The sequence below is a fragment of the Phyllostomus hastatus genome, unplaced genomic scaffold (genome assembly GCF_019186645.2).
Source record: "Phyllostomus hastatus isolate PE091 unplaced genomic scaffold, TTU_PhHast_1.1 phas_contig_147, whole genome shotgun sequence".
Classification (NCBI taxonomy): domain Eukaryota; kingdom Metazoa; phylum Chordata; class Mammalia; order Chiroptera; family Phyllostomidae; genus Phyllostomus; species Phyllostomus hastatus.
The window spans coordinates 9,347,479-9,371,681 of NW_025333603.1; the positions used below are offsets into that span (position 1 = coordinate 9,347,479).

Here is a 24,203-nt window from a genome sequence, read left to right on the forward strand (position 1 = left end):
TAAGCTTCTTAAATAGATATTGATGAGCTGATTCTAAAAAGTATATGGAGTGGCAAAATAATTTGAAAAACCAAAACAAGTATGAAGAAAGAACAACAAAATTGAAGGACCCACTATGTAATTTTAGACTTATTGTAAAACAGCAATGAAGACAGTGTGGGACTGACTAAAATAGGGACACGTGTGTCCAAAGAACAAAGTCGATGCCCCATAAATACAAGTATACCTACAAAAATAGTGTCAACTGTTTTTTCAAACAAGTGCATAGTCAATGAAATGTAAACTGCATTTTTTGCCTTTGCAGCCCCTGATTCTGGATTTTTTAAAAAAAGTCCTTAACAGATAATTCAACATCAGTCATAGACCTAAAATATAGTAGAAAATCTGTTTAGTTTGTATTTGGAAATAACTTTTAAGATATGACACCAAACACATGATCCATAAAAGAAAAAGTATTGATAGATTGAACTTCATTAATATTAAAAACTTTTCTCTGTGAAATACACTATTAAAAGGAGAGAAAGACAAACCTCAGTCTAGATGAAACATTTATGAATCACATATATGAGTAAGGACTTGTATCCAGAATTTAAAAAACAAAAAATAAAAAAATCCAAACTTCAAACTCAACAATAAGACAAAAACTACCCAATTAAAAATGGTGAAACATCTGAACAGACCTTTCACCAAATAAACATACATAATGATGTTCAATATTCATTACAGAAATGCAAATTAAAACAATGATGCAATACTACCACATACCTTTTAGAATTGTTAAACAAAAACAGAAGTCTCCAAAAATCTGTAGTAGCAGTTCCTGTCAAGGATGCGGAGCAATAGAAATTCTCATTCAATGCTGGAGGGAGTGCCCAGCGGTACAGCCTTTGAAGACAGTTTGGCAGTTTTGTGTGGGGAAAAATATACACAGCAGATGACCCAGCAATCCCACTCTTAGGTACTCACCCAAGTGCATTGAAAACACTTTCACACAAAAGCCTGTACACAGATGTTTATGGAAACTTTATTCACCCCAAACTGGAATCTTACAAGAACATTTAACTTACTGCCAGTTATTGGGAAGGAGAGCCCCATCTTCCTTTAACAGTTTCATTTTATTAATGACTTTTGCTGAAATAAAAATAGTTTCTTCTGGACTGTATTATTTCAGAATGCCTTCATAAAAATTAACTAAACAGATATTAGCTGAAAGAGTTTGAGCCAAATGTTTTAATTTATTGATTGATTTGAAAGAGAATTGATTTGTTGTTTCACTTATCTATGCATTCATTGGTTGTTTCTTGTATATGCCTTGACTGGGGATTGAACCCACAACCTTGGCATATTGGGACAGTGCTCTAACCAACTGAGCTACCCGGCCAGGACCAGGCCTAATTTTCATATAGGGGAATGATCTAATGGCTTGGGATGGAGGTTTTGATTCTGTAGTTCATTTTATTTGCCTTCTAGGAAGCCATATAATGTATATCAAGTTAGAGCTGGACTTAAATTCCAGCTCTGCTACTTAATAATTTGTATCTTTGAGCAAGTTATTTAATTTATTATTTAATTAATTTATTTTTCTGAGTTTCAGAACCTTTGATAAGGTTATTGAAGGCTTAAATGATATTTATATAAAAAGTACCTAGATACCTTGCAGGTACTTAACAAACATTGGTGCTGTCTATCTTTTTCTGTATTTACACGTGGGCAAATGGGAATGTCAATGAGGAGTAAGAGGTGAATCACTTCTCTGTGCCCTAGGAATGGATTTTCTGGCACTGACGAGAATGATGCATCTCTTCAAATGTTTGCTTGATCCATAGTTAGTAACTTAAAATAAGATGTGGTGTTTGTTGCTATTTGCTTTTACATATCCTAATCTTAAAAAAAAGATTATATAAAGATGTTTGTAAGAGATGTATGTGTTGATTATATATCTAAAATGTCACAAAATAGAGACTTAAACTTAGACAGGAATAGCTATGAAGGTCATCTAGTCCTTATCGTTTCTTAGGGCAGAATTCCCCCCACGAAACCCTTAACCTAAATGGATGTCAGTGCTCTTCATGAGTAGTTTTAGTGATGGCGATCTGACTCCCTCCAGGACAGCTGTTCTGTCTCTGGGATGCTTTATTAATTAGAAAGTTCTCCTTACATTGTTCTCTGCTATGTCTCCTAATGATACTACCCTTTGGTCCATCCCATCCATAGAGCTTCATAAAATACACTAGCCTTGTTCCATGTGCGTGCAGGTACATGTCTTAGCCATCTTTCTCTCCTCAGGGTCTGGAAGAGTAAGTACCCAGCTGAAAACATGGGTTTTGTGTAATGAATAATTTAGGCTCAGATTTTTTAAAAAGTACTTTTGTATTTTTTTATATATGAACTTTTAAAATTTAGTCAACATTTTTTTACAATGTGAAAAATTAACTTTCCAATTGTATTGACAAAATTAAACAAGGAATATTGATTATGTTTATGATTCATGTAATCACTTATATAATTTAGAAATGAATAACTTTTCCCAGGGATAGAATTTTTGTACTTAATATTATTTGTTCCATTTAGTTCTTCTTGCACATAATCTATTTCTTATTTGAAAGCATTATACTTTTTTTATTTCTTACACTTTTTTATAGTGTTTTTGTGGTTATTACAGCCAATTACATTTTCTGGGATATTAATAGATGCTTCACTTTATTGATTTATCAAACTGAACAAAAATATGTAACATCTAGCTACATGCTATTTAAGAAAAAATATTTATAACCTAATAATGAAAAGTTGAAAATAAAAGGACAAATATATACCATCCAAGCACTAACTAAAAGACAGCCATTGGAGCTATATTAATGGTGAACCAAAAAAAGTTAGGGGGAGAAGCATTAATAAAAATAAATGGAGTTACTTCATAGTGATAAAAAGTTTCAATTCACCAAGAAGCTTTAATAACTCTAGATATATATTTGCATTTTCTGTTATCTCTTAACTTGCTTTACTATTTACTGCTTACATTTTTTTAACTGAATGCTCTCTTCTCAATTTCATGCTATCAGCAAATTTTAAAAATTATTTTCTTCATAATCGGTTTTCAGCTGGCTTTTTATATAAAGTGAATTCATTATTAACACTATTCTTTATAGTAGTCTATTTGTGCTGACTGGTTCCTTTTGTTACCAGATTTCTTTATTTCTATCCAGTTTGACTAAGGAATAAGGGTATTGGCCAGTAGGTGAGAAAGATATTTGATACTAAATTATATGAAGTACCATATAGTAAAACCATAATTACTGTGAATGATACAGTTTATAAAACTATTGCTTTAGAATCCTATTTCTTAAGCTCTTGAATGTGTCTATTAGAAGAACAATCTGCCCATAGAAAAAGTAGCCTTGCATTTTGATTCCACATAACAATGTGTAAGATACTACTACACATCTTCTTTCGTATCTTAATACATAGTATCCATTCCCATTCATTCGCCTATTCAGGAAACTTCTACTGGGTGTCCAGTCTTTGATAAGCAGTGTTAACAAAAATACAATAAAACTGTATTAATGTTATTGAACAGAATGATAAATTCTGACCTACTCTTTTGTTTCCTGAGACATGCAAACATTTCATTCAATTTCTTGTAATAGGGGAGGAGGAGAACATTTCCCAACAAGATGTTGAGTGTCATTATGATTATAAAATGAATTAATAATAATCTTTATTTTTTTAGGATGAGAGAGATACAGAGAAAGAAGAAGAACTAGAACTGAAAAGAGGTCTTTTCTGCCGAGACTATGCCTATGACAGTGACCCTGAGTACAGGTATGAGGTTGCTTAATACTGTGCAGTATGGAGATCTTCCTCATAACTGATTAAAAATAACCTGCTTCTTAATGTGCTTGATTTGTGGGAAATTTAGACTCCAAGTAGCAATTATTATATTTTATATATTTAAAATATTTAACCATGTAAAATCCTATTAAAATATTTTAATGTTTGCATTAATGAAACTTTTCAATGAAAACAAATGTAGTCAACTAATGGTGACACTTTCATCCCACTTAGGATCTTTAGTCTCTCTGGCTTCCCTGCAAATCCACATATTCGGGGCTTATTTCAGGCTATATTATATATCCATGCTAGCTGTCCTATGTCTTCCACCACCTTTGAGTATGAAATTAATTAGGAAGAATTCTCTTATCAAGGAGTTGTTAAGTGAGCTTTTACTTCTAACACTTTTGTATTTGGGAGCTGGATTGGGGAAAGAACCTACTACCCATGCATACTTCCTTCTCAATTTCATGTTGCCGTTCTTAAAATTTTAGACATGTACTATGGTATCAGGAACCCGGGATGCTCTTTCCTCCTACTAGCACCTTCTGTGTATATCTCAAATTTCTACAGTACTTCTGGCATCACTATCCTATTTGAACGTTAGTCCTAATTAAAGGCCAGTCGTGAAGTGATGCTTTATATAGATGGGGGTTGGCCACAAAAAGAGAGAAGTAAGAATAAAAATAATTTGAAGTTCATGTTAGAATATCACTTTGCCTTTTATGACTGTTGCCCCAAATTTTAGCTACATTCTGTAATGGAATTAGCTATTGATATAACTGTTTTCTATTTGCTTATGTTTATTTTTCAGGCTACTAATAGTAGGAATATGCTCAATATAAATGCTTTAGTTATGAAATTATTTATAGCAAAATCTCAAACTGAGTAATTTAAATTTGGGCTATTTATTTTTAAGTAACACAGGATTGAGTATAGTTTTCATCTCTTCCTCCTTGGTCACTATCTGATTAATTTCATGAATTTACTAAGATTTAATAAATAGCCAAAAAGCTATCTTGAGTATTAACAAATGGAAGAAAAAATCTAAATAATATATCAAATCTAAATAATATATCTTAAGTCATGAGACTTAAAATGTCTTGACTAAGAATAAGAATAAGCCTTCATTTTTAAGTGAGAAAATGTTGCTTAATTCTAATTTGAATTCATTGGATCTTGTGTAATTAACTCAAGTATAATAAAGTCCTTTTTAATTAAATATTTAAGATTTAGTTAACGGTTTTTGTCTAGAGGGCATATTGATATTCAGAAAATTTGTGTTGCTGCATGTTTATGTGATTTTTCAAAGTGTTTTAAAAATTGTAGCTTAGGGGTCTAGAAAGTTTCTGATGATTAGAAAAGGGAAGTGTTGGTTTCATCTTTACTTTTTAAATGTGTATTCCTCTTTATTTAATACAGTAAACATGTAACACATACAAAAAGAAAAAGACCTGTGTAAAAGGCCCTGCCACAAAGAATAGACAGGAAACATGTATACTAAATTAAATAAGGCTCCTACTTTAAACAGAGTTTTTTTGCTAGCTACATTGGGAATTTGAGCAAGGTTGTTGCAAAATATAAGAAAAAAAAAATAATCCCTGCTCTGAAGGGGAGTATATCCATGGGTTATATTCATTTTTCAAAACAAAAATATGCCTTGGTAATTAGACTAGCTTACTCAATATTAATGCCTGGCAGCCCCTTAAAGAACACCAGTAGGCAACCACAATGGCTTTCTGGTGTTATGGCATTCTCATGAACAAGTAGGCAACTATGGTTTTGACTACATATTCTTAGACAGATAGACTGCTGATGACATAGATGATTATTAGCAGCAGCCTCAAGTTAGCTTTGGAAGCCATAAGTAATATTTCATGATATTATGCTCAACCTGTAGTTGCTTTAGTGATAACATTAGGAATAAAAAATATGTTTATTGTTTTGTTTATTTATGAAACTACTTGAGATATTCTGGCTACATTCCATATTATATCAGTTTTATGGCTAGTTATTTTTTAAATTTTTTTTTACTTGAGGTATGGGGAAGAATTCAGAGTAGAATAATAAAAACAAATAGGATGTTCTCAATGGACATGATAATGATACTGAGTTTATAACCTGCATTAGTAAAACCAGAGGGATAGCTTAAAATATGACTTTAAAATACTATTTTTGTGTGTTTAAATAAAGACAATTTGTCTTAGAAATAATTTTTGAGGTTAAGGAGGCTTTAATTTTTTTTAACTTTTAATTTTTTTATTTTTAATTGAATTTATTGGGTGACCTTGGTTAATAAAAGTATATAGGTTTCAAATGTACAATTCTATAATACATCATCTGTATATTGTATCTTTTTTCTTTTTTTAATTGAATTTATTGGTATGACATTGGTTCACAAAACCATACAAGTTTCAAGTGTACAACTCAATAAAGCATCATCTGCATAATGTTCGCCCACCACCCTAAGTCTCTTTCCGTCTTCATCCTACCCCAAACTGCCCACCTCCAGCCAGCCCCCACACGCTTTCCTTCTGACCGTCACCGCACTGTTGTCCCCGTGTATGTGTTATGTATACAAGGTCTGTCCAGAAAGTATTCAGTCATGTAATATGAAAAATAGAGACATTTATTGAAGAAGATACAAGAAACATTGTACAGAGGATAATGACACCTCAGTCCCCTTCAAAGTAGGCACCTTGGAACCTCATATAGTTCTCCCCACCTCTCTTCCACTGTTTAAAACACTGCAAAATCCTTTGCTGGAATTGCCACCAGCTGCCCTGTCATATTTTCCCGATCTCCTCAGTGGTCTGAAATCTCTTCCCTTTCAAAGGTGATTTTAGTTTTGGGAAAAGCTAGAAGTCACAGAGCACTGAATCTGGGCTGTAGGGGGGCTGAGTTACTTGGGTAATTCGATGTTGCATCAAAAAACTCTGCACAAGATGTGATGCATGAGCGGGTATGTTGTAAAGATGAAGCTGTCAATCACCAGTTGCCCACAGCTGTGGCTGCTTTCATTATGTTGCATCTCTCAACCAGTAAGGACGATTTAGGTAGTACTCATTAATTGTTTGGCCTGGAAGGGTGTACTATGAGGGACATTACCTTCCTAATCAAAAAACACAGTTAAAATGGTCTTGCTCTTGCTGCAACTTTGCCATACCTTCTTTTAGTGTGGAAAACCAGGTGACTTCCATTGGGATGACTGGGCCTTCATTTTTGAATCATAGCCATAGATACACCATTTATCTCCAATTAAGACCTTCTTGAGGAAATCTGGCTCATTGGTAGGGGTTTGATTCAAGTCATTAGCAACTGTAGCACAATGTTAGCAGAAACCACAAAACAAATTTTGCCACAACACATTTCATGCCAAGATCTTGGAATCAAAATCTTGGAAAGCTCAGACATAGTACTCATAGATTTTGGAGTCCCCAGATCAGTTTCCAGCTGTCACACTGTCAGTTGCTGATCTGTGTTGATTGCAGCTCATACATGTTCAACACTCTCAGGTGTCCTGCTTGTTGTAGGCCTTTGAGAATGGGGATCACTTTCAACAGATTCTTGACCATCTTTGAAGGGTATGTGCTACACGTTTATTTGTACCACACTCATTGCATCATCCCTGAATGCCTTCTGAATCATCTGAATAATTTCCGTAGAGGAATGTTCAAGCTTAACACAAAATCTGATGCAGATTCTTTGTTCTACTTGCTCAGTCATTTTGAATGTGACAGCCACACAGTACACATGCTCACTCAATGGCATCTACCATCCTCACTGAATAGTGCACTGAAGTCGTCATTATTCACACATGCACATTCCAGTCTACTGTCCTTGGCTGCCAGGTTACATTGATGTCACGCAAACCATTCTGGTTCTATTAACAATGGCTGGACTTTTTCTGGATAAACCTTGTATATGTTTTTTGATTAATCCCTTTACCTCCTTTTTAAAAAAAACTTTTTTAAAGATTTTATTTGTTTATTTTTAGGGAGAGGAGATGGGAGGGAGAAAGGGAGAGAAACATCAATGTGTGGTTGCCTCTCATGCTCCCCCAACTGGGGACCTGGCCCACAACCCAGGCATGTGCCCTGACTGGGAATCGAACCGGCAACCACTCAATGGTTGCACTCAATCCACTGAGCTACACCAACCAGGGCACCCTTCACTTCCTTTTATCCAGTCCCCCAAATTCCTTCTCCTCTGACAGCTGTTATCCTATTCCATGTATCCATGAGCCTCTTTCCATTTTGCTTGTCAGTTTATTTTGTTCATTAGATTCCACATATAATTGAGATTATAATGCTATTTGTCTTTCTCTGACTGGCTTATTTCACTTAGCATAATAATCTCCAGGTCCATCCATGCTGTCATGAAAGGTAAAATTTTCTTTTTTATGGCTCTATAGTATATTGTATTCTTAATTCCATCTCCCATTGTAGTAGAAATTTCTTCTGTATTCTTCCATTGTAAGCTTCTTATTCTCTTCAGAATGAAATTCTGTTTGACTCTTAACAGTTAAATCTTGCTTTACTCTTACCTCCGCAGAGGTATCTGCTGTCTCCTGACAATCCAGACTGCATCATGCCCTGGTTCTATTACAGTATGATGCCTGGAATAACCCTTATCTTCTTGTTTATCCCCACGTCTCTTATCTAATGAATGCCTACTCATTCTTTTGGACTAAGTTCTAGTTATCCCTTCTTCAGTGATACCGTTTATGACCTCAACAGACTATTAGACCTTTTCTCTTTTATCTTGCTCCTTCCTCTCATATATATAATTTCAGTTAGCAATATTGATCTCACAATGGTAACAATTTCATTATACACCTGCCTCACTTCCTTCTGTTAACTGTGTGTTTTCTGAAGGTACAGATGTTTTACTTATCTGTTTTTTGACTGCCCACCAAGGTCTCTGAATTATACTAAGTGCTCTTTATTTTTAAAGTTCAAATGTTAAAATAGGGCACTTTATTAATATTGATCAATTGCTGAAACTCTAAGGCATTAATTAAGTAAACTCATTTTATGATAGTGATATTTAATAACATTGCTAGGTATGGATTAGCAATAGAATTCATAATGAAAGATGTTAGACCTTCTTTGTTGTCAGTGGCTCATTTCCACATGTTCTTATGCCAGGAAGGGAAACAAATGACCTATGAGTAAGCTACAAATAACCAGCCTTTAGTAAATACATTTGAATAGATTTCTTTTAATGTTTACTGTATAGTTCCTGCTAATTAATAAAAGAAGATAAATAATAAATGCAATTTTTTCCCTAAGCTTTAAAAAATTTTTTTCTCTAAAAATCAAATCCTCTAGTTGAGTGCTTTCTCCAGTGTGGTTCTAGACCATCAGCATCAGCATCACCATGGTACTGGTTAGAAATTCAAATTCTTGGACCCCTGAGGCTACTAAATTTGTAATTCTGTAGTTGAGGCTCGATAATCTAAGTGGTGGTAAGTGCTCCAGATGACTTTAATGCATATGTTAAAGTTTGAGAACTACTGCTATAATTTATCCATATAATTTGATGTCCTTAATGACACTTTTATCTTTGTATGGTATCTTAAAAGGTACAAAATGCCTTTTAGATTTTATTACACCATAATATTACTTCTATCATCCGGTCTGAATTCCCAGACTTTGAATACTTTCCTTACTACTGCCCATCCAGCCACCCACCCACCCACCCACCCATCCAATATTTGTAGAGCATATGTTGCATTCTCAGTGCGATTCTACGTGTTTTATCAGCCAGAGTTTTGCTTGATATGAACCTTTATTGAGTGTTATGGAAAGGAATTCATCTCTTGTAGTATAAAATATCTCATTATATTGACTCTCAGGTCACAATTTAAAGTAGAGAATACAAATCATCTTTTAAAGTCAATTTCAACTCTGGTTCTTTGAGCAAAAATAGCAATTCCCCAATTTTTTTTATTCTCATAATCTTTCAATTATCTTTTTTATTGTTCAATTACAGCTGTCCCCATTATTCCCCCATTACCCTCCTCTGCCCTACCCACCCCACCTCCCACATTCAATCCTACCCTCCCCATTGTCTTTGTCCCAGGGTCCTTTATACATGTTCCTTGATGACCTTTCTCTTTTCCCATGTTATTCCCCTCACCCTTCCCTTCTGGTCCCTGTCAGTTTGTTCTTTATTTCCATGTCTCTGGCTCTGTTTTGCTCACTTGCTTGTTTTGTTGATTAGGTTCCACTTATGAGTAAGATCATATAGTGTTTGTCTTTCACTGCCTGGCTTACTTCACTTAGCATAATGTTCTTTGTGTAGAATATGCACCTGACCTTCTTTTCTGTGTATATCACCTTATAGCTATTATCTGAAGGCTATGTACAGAGTAGTATGTGTTGGTCTCCATTGATACTGATAGAGAAAACGCCATCAGTGATTCACCCTTTCCTAAGCAAGAAGCAAGTCTTGCTCTTTGTTTCCTGCTCCATGCTAAGCTAGCTAAGACATGTGTTTCTTCTTTGCATATATGCTAGACTTTAAAAAAATAAATTTATGATTTATACCTTTTAACACTTAGAACTTGAAATTGCCCATTTCTCAGATATTATCCTAGTGTCAATGTTCCTTTTTTTCTTAATAGCATTGTTGTAATTAAATAGAAGTCTTTCTGTTGAAGTAGCGAGAGTGTAAGTTGCTGAAAAAGAATGCATTGCATTCAATAAAATAACAGTATTGTCCCTTCTTTGAAGATAACCATTTAATAGTATATAGCATTGATGCTGTATTTTATATATAGGAATTTATATATGCTTTGGATAAATGATAGCTGGAGATACTCATGATAAAACAGAAGTGTAGTCTTTAAAAGCCTATTTAACTATAATAAGATTTTTCAATGTCATGTACACATTTTAAATTCATTAATATTCCTAATAATGAAGAATCAGCATTGACTCAGTATGTGAACAGTTCATTAATTAGAGAGCCAATGCTTCCATGTCTGGAAGTAAGTATTTTTTTTTAAGATTCTGATAATCTTTGTCTGTACCTACTTATTCATGGTCCACATTAGAACTCATTCTGTCTTCATATCTCTGTTTTGCAATTCAGACTTCCAGTTTGAACCAATTTACAAATTGTCTCCAGAGAACCACAATGCTTTTACTAAATTTATAAAGTTTGCAATTTTAAATAGAAATAAACTCCCCGCCAAATTTGCAAGATCTAAAAGCATTAGAATGTCTGTTTTGGCCATGTTAGCTTTTGTTTACAAAGCAGGTTCTATAAATAGAAAAGCTAAAAAGCTTTCTGAATTTTATTTATTCATTGCAAGATATTGTGGTGGTATTTTAAGGCAGTTTTGAGACATGGAAAAAAAGTGTTGTCTAATGAAACCAAAGCAGTAGCAAATCTGTGCCTGCTAACATTAAATATAATGATTTATATAGGGATTAAGGATTTGGTTTACAACCTTGGACAAACCTACACAATGATTTTTAATGTACCTTTCTGATAGTTTGGTGATGGTGTGCTAGAAATTCAAATTTATCTTGAGTAGGTTTACTGTAGTATAACTAGTCTGGTGACTAAACAAAATACAGAATTCAGACAAGGACATTATTATCTGGCCATTAGAATGCAGTGAAATTGATGGTTGTGGACAATAGGGAGATAGGGACAAACCTGTGTTTTGTGAAATATTAATTAGTACATGACTTGCTGCAAAACAAAAATAAATAAGAGACAACCAAACAAACACAATATGTGAGACCCCTATGCAGAACGAGGCCACTGCAGGGACTCAGTCTGGTGGATGTGTTTGCAGAGATATGAAGAACATGCAGAAATGTGTGTGTGTGTGAGTATTTGGGTTTGCTAATTGCAAACCTAAAAGCAAAAAACAAAACCAAACAAAACAAAAAAACCCACAAAAAAATGGAAGGAAGGAAGGGAGGGAGGGAGGAAGAAAAAAATATGTGTGTGATTTATCACCTGACTTAAATTCCCCCTCCCCCAAAAAACTGGTTCCAGTGACAATAGGAGTTAGGCCCAGTGAGAAATGGTATGAAATATATTCAGTTGGCTAGACAATTGGTTGAGCAAAGCTGATGAAGGAAATGTAACGATATCAAAGCACATTGAGACTTGGCTAAGGCCTTTAAAAAAATTTTAAAGATTATGCTGACCTTATTAGAAATGGTTTTAATTACATCTATGAAACTGAGTGGACAAGATAGAAGTAATGAGAATCATGTTTTAAAACACTTTTGTTATCTCAGAAACTGTATAATTTTCAAAACTTTTTCGGCGGTAGTACTGAGTGTAAGCAAGTTTGACAGGATCTAGTAAATAATGCCAGGAAGCAGGAGGTAGGATCCCGTTTCAGCACAGCCTTCAGGAGGTTGAGACACCTATTGTCATGGTTCACAGAAGTGAAGTTTTTAAATTTAATATAAGATGTATGAAGTATAACAAAGGAATTCATTTTAAGGTTTGTTTATCCTAAATAATAATAATTATTTTTATCAATATAAACATAAATGAATAACCACTTACTCACCATTCATCTTAAGAAGTGGACCATAACCCATCCCTGTAAAGCCCCCTCATGCCCCTAAGCAGTTGTGCCTCCTTCCGTAGGGATAGCGGCTGTGGTGACTTTTCTCTTAACCGTTTTCTCTTTAGTGGTACCACACGTGTACCTAGCCTTAATCAATGAATTATTTAATTTTCTTTGTTTTAACCTTCATGTAATTATAACTTTGAATTGTTTGAAGTTGCCTTTTCCCTTTAATTGATTTTTTTGGTTTCATTCATGTTTATAGTTATAGATTATTGATTTTCCCTGCTGCATACTATATTATTATAGGCTACACCCTGGTTTGATTTATCTGTTTTAATGTAAATGGATATTCATATTGCTTCTAGTTTTAGTTCTGTTACAAAGAATGTTATAACGAACATGTTTGCATGTGCTACACATGTGCAAGAATCTTGCTGGGGCATCTAGCAGTTGAATTACTGGGTTGAAGTTGCGTATTTAAGCTTCCTGGGTCATGCCAAACAGTTCTCCAAAGTGAGTGTATAAATGCTTTCCCACATCATCACTGACACTGTGTAAGCTCTAGAAATGATAACACAGACACTTCGTGTCGTCTTTCATGGTCACCGTTACTGTGTTCAGGTGCTAACACCGACTTCAGGCCAGAAAACAAATACATGTGTGTACAGCTCCGAGAGCCCCTGCTGCACAGTTGACAACAGAGGTGACATCAAGGGACTGATAAGTTCGGGAAGAGATTGTTTTTTGTGGAGTGAGATTCCAAATACATGAACAAAATATTTGTAGCATTTAAATAATCAGGATATGTAGTTTTATAATGTGCAAACTTAATCTCTTAACATGCCTGAGAGGTCTTATCTATAACTAGTGCTTAATTTATTGAAGTAGATCAATTATATATTTAAAAAATAAAATTAGTCTTTGAAGAAGACAACATTTTATTTCTGACAAAGGACATGGTAAGCCCAGAATTTGCAATGTTTGTGATAGTAACATTACAGCTCTGGTATGTTTTTTCAAAATGCTATCCAGCCTTCAGAAAGAGGGGAAAAAGAAAGATCTTTTCCCCCTATTCCCATTACAACTATTGTGTAGCTTCCTAGCTATTATTTTTTCTTTTTTTTCCTTCAAAACTCTAAAACTTACAGTGGATCCCTGTCACTTAAATACACTCCTTTGCTTTTTCCCCCGTTTTCCAAAAGTGGTTCCTGTTGCATCTACGGTTCTTCCCCTGCCCGCGGACAGCAGCCTGCCACAGCAGGCCAGGCTTTAGAGCCACAGACACGCTGTCCCTTTCTATTCTGCCGTTTACTAGCTGAGCGGTCTCAGGAAGTCCCTGCACTTCACCGAGTCTCAGTTTCCACAGTACTAATTTCAGAGAGTTGTAAGGTTTTTTTGATATTAAAAAAATGTATAAAATACCTAGCAGTCCAATGCCCCATAATTGATAACTTTTGTGTGCAAGGAAAGAACTGTACTATGCAACTTTTGTATACTCTCTTTGGTTTTTCAAACAATACTGCAAAAATACAGTAAAGAAAGCTGAGACCCTGGGCAGTTGAATCAGTTGCTCAGGATCTCCAGGCTGTGAAGGACTGAGTGGAATTCAGTGCCAGGTCTGCCTGGCTTCAGAAGCTGGACACTCTCTTAACTGGCTAGACCTGACACCCTCTGTGCTCTGCTTTCACCATGTCCCACCTGTGTCCTCTCTGATTCTTTTTTAACTCTGTGTCTCATACACAATTTTCCCTTCATTGTTTCATGGAAATAGCATCACTCTTTGAAGGCACAGGCCTTATTGTCTTTTATCTCTCATAGTCTAAGAGCATACACACCTGTGGAGTACTCCATAACCATGTGATTTGTACAGTACTGCCTCTCATCTGTTTCACCATTGTTTTAATCTTGTGCATCTTTTCTTACAGCTCATTTCAGCGGCCACATGGCGTATTCCATTTGGATGATGGTGAATACTGGTCCAACAGGGCAGCCACTTATAAAGGAAAATCCCACCGACCCATCTTTGAGAACAGCATGGAAAAGATATACAGGAACTTGTACAAGAAGGCCTGTAGTTCTGCTTCTCATACACAGGAAAGCTTCTGAGGCCACCCACGATAAACCGTGTGAATGTCCGTGTCAACTTCCCAATGAAAAAGTTTGATGCGATCGATACCTGTATTCCTTTTTTTTAACCAGATGGTTCTAATTGAGAATACTGGTGAGACTTGAATAAGTTTATTACTTCAAATGGTACATTATCACAGGCAAGCCTTTTTAATCACAGCAAAGAGTGCTGTGTTCCAAAAGTCAAAGCTCCGCAGCAAAATCACGTCCATTGTGACTACAAGAAGGATATCATAACGTGTATGTCGCACCACCCTCTAAAAATTCCAGAGTAGATTCTCTCTGAAAATTTTCTGGCTTAAACACATTATAATTTTCTTTTCATGTACTTAACTGGTTATCTTGTCTGAGTAAGATTTAATGAATATTAACTCCCTTTTCTTGGTAATGAGCAAAAAGATATACTGTGTAGAAATGAATTTGCCAACAGTTGAAACCCTGTTTTAACTGGTATTTTCTACTTTTTCCTTCTTAGCTCATAAGAAGTCACTTTCTTCCTAAAGTTTATATAACCATTCACTTCATTTTCCTTAAAAGAACTCTAAGTTACCTAAAATGCATAACAGTTATCTAGTATAGCAGAGGCCATGAATGACTCAAAATGTGAATAACTTATTTTTAAAGATATAATTCTTTGCCTGATTTTCTTCTAGGGCTGTATCGTTTGGTGCAAACAGAATCAGAAAATAGCCTTTGTTAGTAAGCATGTAGAGAGTTAAAAAAATTGGGTGGGGATTATATTGTAATTTAATCTATTTAGAGTTTTCATAGGTACCACAGAGCCCAAGAAAGTAGCATCCTTACTTTAGAGGATACTTGGAACCGAAAAGGGAGTAAAATATTATAGCAGTACTCTTTGTAGTAGGCACTGGGAAGTCTGTTGGCTGATAAAGTTAGCTCCTACCCCAACCTCCAAACCACACATGTGAGTCCAGTGACACTTTGAAGATCTGAAGGAATCAGTGAGTGAGATAAATCAGGGTTCTTGAATTCTAGGAGCTCGCCGTGACTATGAAGGAAGCTCAGGCTTCCTTCACAGTTATACACAGTTATAGTGCAGTATCTGTGGATTTCCTCAGTTCTACTCTGTGTTTATATATTTATATATTTCTTCATTGTTGTATCAGTTTTCTAGCCCCACCACCACAGCCTAGGCATATCTCTATTATAGCACTTAAGAAAAACTGAGTTATCAATGACTTTTGTGTCTTTTTCTATCGTTCTTGGTTTTCCTCTGCATTTGTGGCACACAGTAGATACACGATGTTTGTTAAATAACTGCATGAAAGAAAAAATACGTGAAGGGCCACTAAAAACAATACAAAGTCTGTCTGTATCTAAGAAATAAGATGCCCTGACAAGACTGTTGCTGTCAGCTAGTTTATTTATACCTGTAGCCAAAGAGATAAAAATGGAAAAAATAAGAGAAAAAGCTTAGTTGTATCTTGGTCTTCAAGAAGAGAGATATGGTTCCTCAGCTGAGAGAGTTGGTGTTTCTGTAGTGAAATCTATTTTTTAAAAGAGTACTCATAAATTTAAAAAAAAAAAAAGAAGTCATAATATGACAGCCCGCCTTCTTGTTTGTGACTTGGCTAACCAACTCAGGTATAAAGTGTTCAGGTGACCAGGGCCAGCTAACAGACTGCTCCTGCAGAGGGTGGTAAGCGCAGGGTTAGGCAATGGACCAAGAACGTAATTGCCTCCATTGTTTCCAGCACCTTATATTCCAATGAAGGATAATTCCCTTCTATGAAATGCAAATGTCTTGGTTCCCAAGATGAGCCTTAAATATTTTCTTTCCCAGTGTCCTTATCTTGTGTCACTCACAAAGCAGTGCATTTTTGACTGAGGGATTGAATTCTCTATCTTCTAGCATTCAGATGTAAATAGCCTAGAAACTATGGTTCTCTTGATTAAGGATTAGTATGATAAAGTATTTATGTGAATATTTAAGCAAAACTGTCTCAATGAAATGCACTTTTTTCATTTCTACTAAATCTTAATCTTAGTATGTTGCTTTCATGCTCCAAAAATTCACATAAATGAACCTGGTGGAAGAGAATGTATTCCGCTCTAATTAATACTTACATAGTGTATGAATGTGTGCAGGTGCTTTGAGGACATGTTTTGTGATTTTTATTCCCATCCCCACTGTAGTGTTATCTTGAAAGTTTTTTAAAACAAGAAAGTTAAGGTAATATTTATTAAGGATCAACATCTGTACTTGTTGATTTTCATGCATTATCTTGTTTGATCTTCACAGCAACTGTAAACCAGTGTAGGTGTAAGCAATCTCAGTGTTACAGGCCAGGTGACTGAGAGTCACACTGCTGTGGCTGGCCAGTGAGAAACACAGCCAGGAAATGGTAAAGCTAGGATTTGAATCCAACCCCAGCCTGTCTCTCAACCAGATAAGTGGTTAAAAAGCTAAGCTGGTTACAGTTCATGAGTTTTTAAATGGTGTAGCTAGTTATCTCATCTCCGAGAGAACCTCAGTAAATTACATCACAAACTGAACTCACATTAATGCAGTAAAACCTGGGGCAGATTTACAACATTCAAGCACTAAAAATGACTAAAGAAATCTTGTGAACTAAGAAGTTGGAGGAAGTGTATGAAAAGAGTATCACTGAAGATTTATTTTAACTGACACAAGATTTCAGGGTGACCAGAGTTGGTATATGGGACAGTATGATGTTCTTTCTGTGGAGCCCCAGTTACTCTCCCTGCTTTAGTGACCACACATTCTTGTAGCACTGCACTTTTTAACAGCTTAATGATGAATAATTGATATAAAAAGAACTGCACATATTTAATGTGTATAATTTGATCAATTTGAACATATGCAAACACTTGTGACACCATCACTACAACCAAGGCAATAAATATATTCAATACCTTCCAGAGTTTTCACATTTTTAAACAGCTTTAGTGAAGTATGATTGATATACAAACAACTGTATATATTTAATATGTACATTTTGGTGAATTTGGACATACGTAAACACCTGTAATACCATCACCACACTCAAGGTGACAGATATATTCAGCGCCTTCCAGAGTTTCTTTCTGTCCCATATTTTGTTCATTAATTATAAGCACCATGCTGTACAATAGTTCTCCAGGACTTATTCATCTAGTCTAACTAAAACTTTATTATTATGAACAAATAAAAGGAATATTGACTCCTTATCAGATACACGGTTTGCAAATACTTTTCTCCCACGGCATAGGCTGACTTGTAATTCCATTGACTGTTTCCTTTGCTGTGCACAAGCTTTTTGATTTGGTGTTATTCCACTGATCTATTTTTGCTTCTTTCGCTCGTGCTTTTGATGTCATACCTAAGAAATTACTGCCTGGACCAATGCGAAGAGGCTTTTCCCATAAGTTTTCTTTCAGGAGTTTCATCGTTTCAGATCTTCCATTAATCTTCAATCCACTTTGAGGTGATTTGTGTGTATGGTGTAAGATAGAGATCTAATTTCAATTTTTTTTCATGTAGATGTCCAGTTTTCCCTGCACCATTTTTTGAAGAGACTCTCCTTTTCCCCATTGTGTGGTCTTGGCACCCTTATCAAGGACCAGTTGACTGTGTGTGTGTTGCTTTATTCCTGGGCACTCTTGTCTGTTTCATTGCTATATGCCCTTCTTTTTGCCAGGACCATATTCTTTTATTGCCATGGCTTTGTAATTTAGTTTGAAATCAGGAAGTGTGATACCTCTAGCCTTGTTCTTCTTTCTTTTTTTAAAAGGTTTTATTTATTTACTTTTTTAGAGAGAGGGAAAGGGAGAGGGAAATAGAGGGAGAGAAATATAAGTGTGTGGCTGCCTCTCTCACACCCTCTAATGGGGATCTGGCCCACAACCCACGCATGCGCCCTGACTGGTGACCTTTTGGTTTGCAGGCTGGCACTCAGTGCACTGAGCCACACCAGCCAGGGCTTGTTCTTCTTTCTTAAGATCACTTTGGCTATTCCGAGTCTTTTGTAGTTCTATATGAATTTTATGATTTTTTTCTATTCCTGAAAAAAAAATGCCATTAAGATTTTGATGTGTGTAGCAATGAAATGATGGGGATAGTGACCTGTAGATCAGTTTGGGTAGTATGGACATTTTAACAAGCCACCTGGCAACTACAAAAAAAATATGGAAGATTCATAAAATAAAAAGAAAAATTAATCAATATCGCTACAAAAAATCAACAAAACACAAAGGAAGAGAGCAAGATTAGAGGAACAAAGGAACTTCAAGACAGAAAACAACAAAATGGCACAAATAAGCCCTTTTCTGTAAATAGCTACCTTAAACATAAATGGAGTAAACTCCTCAAAAGGCACAGAAGGGCTGAAGGGATGATGAAATGAACCCCCACTACCTGCTATCTACAAGACTCACGTTAGGCTCGAGGACACACAGGCTCCAAGTGAAAGAACAGGAAAACAGCATTCCACACAAGCCGTGAACAGTGAACCCTACAGCACAGGTGGCTGACATCCCTATGTAGGAAACAGTAGACTGTACGTCAGAAACGTCACAAGCATCACTACACTTCTTTGCAGTGCAAGTTGAAAGAAGTGTAGCCTTCGGAGTTCACGATATAGTTGAGAAATAAGGTGAGAAATAGCCATTAAAGTCTTAAAGCCGTTAAAGACTTTTAATTTGTCACCTCTGTGCTATTTAACCTTTCTGAACTTGTGTTTTCACTTGTGAAATGAGAGCCATTTTTGTAGTGCTGTGATCATTTGCAGAGTTAATGCATGTGCAGTGCCTGGTATAACACTGGTGCAGTGCCTGGTGCTCAGTGAAGAATTGCTGACACTGGAACTCCAAGCCAACAGACAGGTGCTATTCTGAAAGATCTTGAGGATCTGACTGGAGAACAATGGAATATGTGTTATGTGAATAAATGTATAAAATTCAAAATTATGTTAAGTCACAAAATCAGTGTAGTCAGATTTTGGATATGGCTCTTAAATTTGCTAGTTATTGAATGCATGTAGGTTGTGCAGAATTATGGAAAAAGCCACATCTTCTGGTGTTTGAATTCTGTGGTGTTATCTGAAGGTACTGAACCTTAATTTTATTTTTCATGAAATGGGAATGATACAAACCTAGGATTGTTACTATAAAATATATATGTATTCAGTAAATGAAGCCAAATGACTAGCATTGTACCTGACAAGAAGTATATGCTCAAAAATTATTTAGTGCCCTTCCCCATCATCAGTTTAATAATTTTGTACGTAAACCCACCTGGACATAGCTGCTAAGCAACTAACCTTGTATGCTATGCACTTAGGTAGAGGTTTTATGTAGAGTTTACAAGTAAAACTAAGTGCCTGGCTTCAGTTTCCAAGAATATTATCCATTTAAATTTTATATATGACATCTCCCACTTATTAAGGCATTATTTTAAAAATAAAACTTAATTTAGTTTGAGAGTATAATCTGTTAAACCAGTTTTGACATAGGAAGTTTATTTTGTCCTTTGTTTATTTTTTTTAACTTTGTACTGTTGTATTTTACAAATTAATCCTATTCCTTTGATTTGGGAGATGTTAGAGATGGAGGTTAGAGAAAATCGCCTTAATTCAGTAGAAGTAGTTCTAGCCATCTTGCCCAGGTGAACATCTTGATAGCCATGAAGGATTTGTAATGGATGTCACTGAGCGATCACCACCTTTTTCAGAAGGTTCTACTGTTTGACACTCATCACAGAGGTGTGTGTGTGTGTGTCATATATACATACCTTTTTCAGTAGACCCATCTCAGGTTTATATATTTTTGGAAATTGCTAGCTGATGAGTATTATATTTTATCTGTTGCATCTTCCTGTATATAAATTATTCAGTGTTCAGAAAATTAGCCTAGTGGTTAAACACACAGCTTCTGGAGTCACCCTGCGAGATTCAAGCCACCCTTTAACCCTTTAACCACGTAGTAACTGTGTGATCTTAGACAAGTTACCTGATTTCTTTGTGTCTCAGTTTTCTCATCTGTAAATGAAAATAATGTTACTCATCTTACAGGATCATGATGATGATTAAGTTAGTTAACAAATATAAAGTGTTTAAAACAATGCTTAGCACATAGTAAGGGCTCTATAAATGGTATTATTTATAACGATGATGTATCTGAGTGATTATATGTTGGATTCATCTGAAACATGTTTGCTGAAACAAGCACTAGGTATAGCTCCCTTTGCACCCTGTTTTTTTTTTAAGATTTTATCTATTTATTTTTTAGAGAGAAAGGAAGGAAGGGAGGGAGAGAGAGAGGGAGAGAAACATCAATGTGTGGTTGCCTCTCACACCCCCTGCTGGGGACCTGGCTAGCAACCCATGCATGTGCCCTGACTGGGAATCGAACTGGCGACCCTTTGGTTTGCAGGCTGGTGCTCAATCCACTGAGCCACACCATCCAGGGCTGCACCCTGTTTTTAATAATGTTCTGTTAAATAAAAAGTTACACTGAAAGGAATCTACCACTCTACTCAACAAGAACATGTTAAAAACATTTCGCAGTTTCCTGAAGGATAGAAAAATAAGCTGTCCTGACTCTCCTTTGTGGCCCAGCAGTTGTTCACATATGATATTTCTACAACTGTGCTGCATAAAGAATGTGTTTTGGCACAGCAACTGCATAATTTGGAAAGCTTTTTGTTGATAATCTTAAACAAAAACAGTCAAACTCATTTCAGTTCCACTGGAAACCCAAGGAGGGGAATTGTTTCTGCCAAATGAGAGAAAAGATGCCAACTTTTGAATTAGAAAGTATTTTCAAGTGTTTATGTTGAGAAAATGGAAGAAAAAGAACATTTAACTTCAGTGAATTTTTGCCTAGTAAACATTTAAAGCCTTGGAAATTTCCACTAATTTCTTATGATAAATAATAGCTTGTATTCTACATAGACTCTCAACATTTTTAAGCATTTTTCCCTAAGTTATTTTATTGTCTCTCTCCTTAACTTGTGTGTCAGTTAGGCAAGGCAGGATTAGAATCTTCATTTTTACAAATGAGAAAACTCAAGTTTGGGTTCAGTGTCTCTTGCAGGTCACACAGTGGGTATGTAAGTGGCTGAATTAGGACTTCAATCCACATATTAGTGTTTTCTCATAAATAGTCTATAGAACTTTTTCCTACTATTGTTTGATTTTCTTTAGGTATTGCATGCTAAGAGATGATACTTATTCTCAGTGATGGATTCACTTATATGTTTGGAGGAGGCTTGTTTTTCATTATTCAAAATATTTATATGTTTGTAAATACCTCCAAACATTTGCTTTCCCTGCTTCGTGCTCTGTCCTACCTGTTGACCAGTTTCTCTTACTTATTAACACATTTCTGCTCCATTGAGCAGCAAAGGAAATTACGCCGGCCAACCTGTGACTTATGAGCAGCTCTACCAAAAAGGTGTAGCAGTGAAGGCTTCTATGGGATTGCAAGAATTCGGTGATCTCGGTACCACAAGTAATTGGAAATTGCCATAATTTGGACTCAGAAGTACAATATGCATGACTATACAGCATCTAGGTGTAAAGCTGGTGAAGTTTTTGGTTATGTTCCAGTCCAGTGGCTCTGAATCCTGACTGATCAGACCCACTCATGTTAAAAAGTAGTTTCCTCATCTCAGCCTATGGAGTCCCTGATGCAGTCAGTTTCACTGCATTTTTGAGAGTTTCTCTAGGTGACTGATGTTTGCCCAGGTGAGAACCAGGGGTCTCCTCCTGTGTGGCTTCCACTGTAGTAAGGACCATAGAGGGCTTTTTTTTCTCATTTAAATTTCGCCTTTTAAAACTTTTTTACTTTGTTAATATCTTCATCATCTGATTTTTTTTTTTATTTTAGGCACAAAATACCTTGAGCTCCAAGAGAGATAATGACTGGCCCTTGATTTCCATGTGAATTAAATATCTTTTGGGTTATTCATGGCTCATCTTTAAATACCAGGGTTTTATTTTTCTCTTTTCATCTCAACAGATATCAAGGCCATTTATTATGTATCAATTAAGCAAACTCACTATAAACTAGATATTGTGAGTGGCATTGGGCAAATATGAGATAAATCCTGAGCTCTCACACTTTATAATACAGTGTATTGTAAAATGTTAAATGTATTGCAGATATATACAATATAATTAAACATGTGAAAGAGGAAGGAATCACTTAGTGAGTGGAGGAAGACACCACAAAAGAATCAGCCTTTCATCTGGGTCTCAGTGGGTGGTTTTTTCAGAAGAGAGCCAGGGCATCAGCGTTTCTGGATGTGAAAGATGCACAGTGTTCTCAAGAAGCTGCAAGAGGTTGGAATGGTTAGAGTATGAGGGTTTGTGGTGAACTTGGGGCCTAAGATGAGGGTGGAATGTATGTTGAAATCACATTTCAACAGAAGGTCCTTCTTCCTATACCTTACTATAGGATTTGAATTGTATCCTCATCAAAAACAATAACAAAAACTGTATGTGCTCAGTAATGCCATTTCTTTTTTTAAAGTATATTTTATTGATTATGCTATTACAGTTGTCCAAATTCTTGTCCCCTTGCCCCCCTCCACCCAGTACCCCCTTTCCCTCCAGCAGTTACTCCCTTAGTTCATGTCCATGGATCATGCATATAAGTTCTTTGGCTTCTCTATTTTCTATATGTTTCTTAATATCCCCCTGTCTATCTTGTACCTACCAATTATGCTTCTTAATCCCTGTACCTTTTCCCCCTTTCTCCCCCTTCCCCCTCCCAGCGGATAACCCTCCAAATGATCTCCATACCTATGATTCTGTTCCTCTTCTGGTTGCTTTGATTTTGTTTTTGTTTTTTAGATTCAGTTGTTGACAGTTGTTTGTTGTCATTTTAATGTTTATGGTTTTGATCTTTTTCTTAAGTCCCTTTAATATTTCATAGAAGGACTTGGTGATGATGAACTCCTTTAGCTTTGCCTTGTCTGGGAAGCCCTCATCTGCCCTTCCATTCTAAATGATAGCTTGGCTAGATAGAGTAACCTTGGTTGTAGGTCCTTGCTATTCATCACTTTGAATATTTCTTGCCAGTACCTTCTTGCCTGCAAGGTTTCTTTTGAGGAGTCACCTGACAGTCTTATGGAAACTCCTTGGTAGGTAACTCTGTACTTTTCTCTTGCTGCTTTTAAGATTCTCTCTTATCTTTAACCTTTGGCATTTTAATTATGATTGTCTTGGTGTGGTCCTCATTGGGTCCAACTAGTTTGGGGCTCTGTGCTTCCGGGCTTTTATGTCTGTTTCCTTCACCAAATTAGGGAAGTTTTCTTTCAGGATTTTTTCAAATAAGTTTTCAGTTTCTTGCTCTTCCTCTTCTCTTTCTGCCTTCCCTATGATTTGGATGTTGGCACTTTTGGAGATGTCCCAGAGTCTTCTTATTCTCTCTCTCTCTTTTTTCCTGTTTTCTTTTTTTTCTTTTAATTCTTGCTTCTTCATTCTGTTCTGGTTATTTATTTCTTCCTTATGTTTCAAATCATTGATTTGAACCCCAGCTTTCTTCCCTTCATTGTTTGTTCCTTGTGGATTTTTCTTTATTTCCCTTAGTGTAGCCTTCATTTCTTCCCTTATACCTTTGCTGTATTCAGTGAGTTCTGTGATCTTCCTTATCACCAGTGTTTTGAACTCTGCATCTGTTAGCTTAGCTATCTCTGCTTTGCTTAGTTCTTTTTCTATTTTTTTTC

General features: G+C 35.8%; 1 protein-coding gene across 2 annotated transcripts in view; it reads left to right on the plus strand.

Moving 5' to 3' along the window:
* Positions 1-17,706, plus strand: part of SPATA6 (spermatogenesis associated 6) — a 109,239-nt gene extending 91,533 nt beyond the window's left edge. For both annotated transcript variants that reach the window (XM_045858842.1, XM_045858852.1), the window contains exons 12-13: positions 3,728-3,819; positions 14,308-17,706. In XM_045858842.1, the coding sequence (XP_045714798.1) occupies positions 3,728-3,819; positions 14,308-14,488 (273 nt within the window). In that variant the 3' untranslated portion in view covers positions 14,489-17,706. The remainder of the gene's footprint in view (positions 1-3,727; positions 3,820-14,307) is intronic.
* The last annotated feature ends 6,497 nt before the right edge of the window (positions 17,707-24,203 follow it).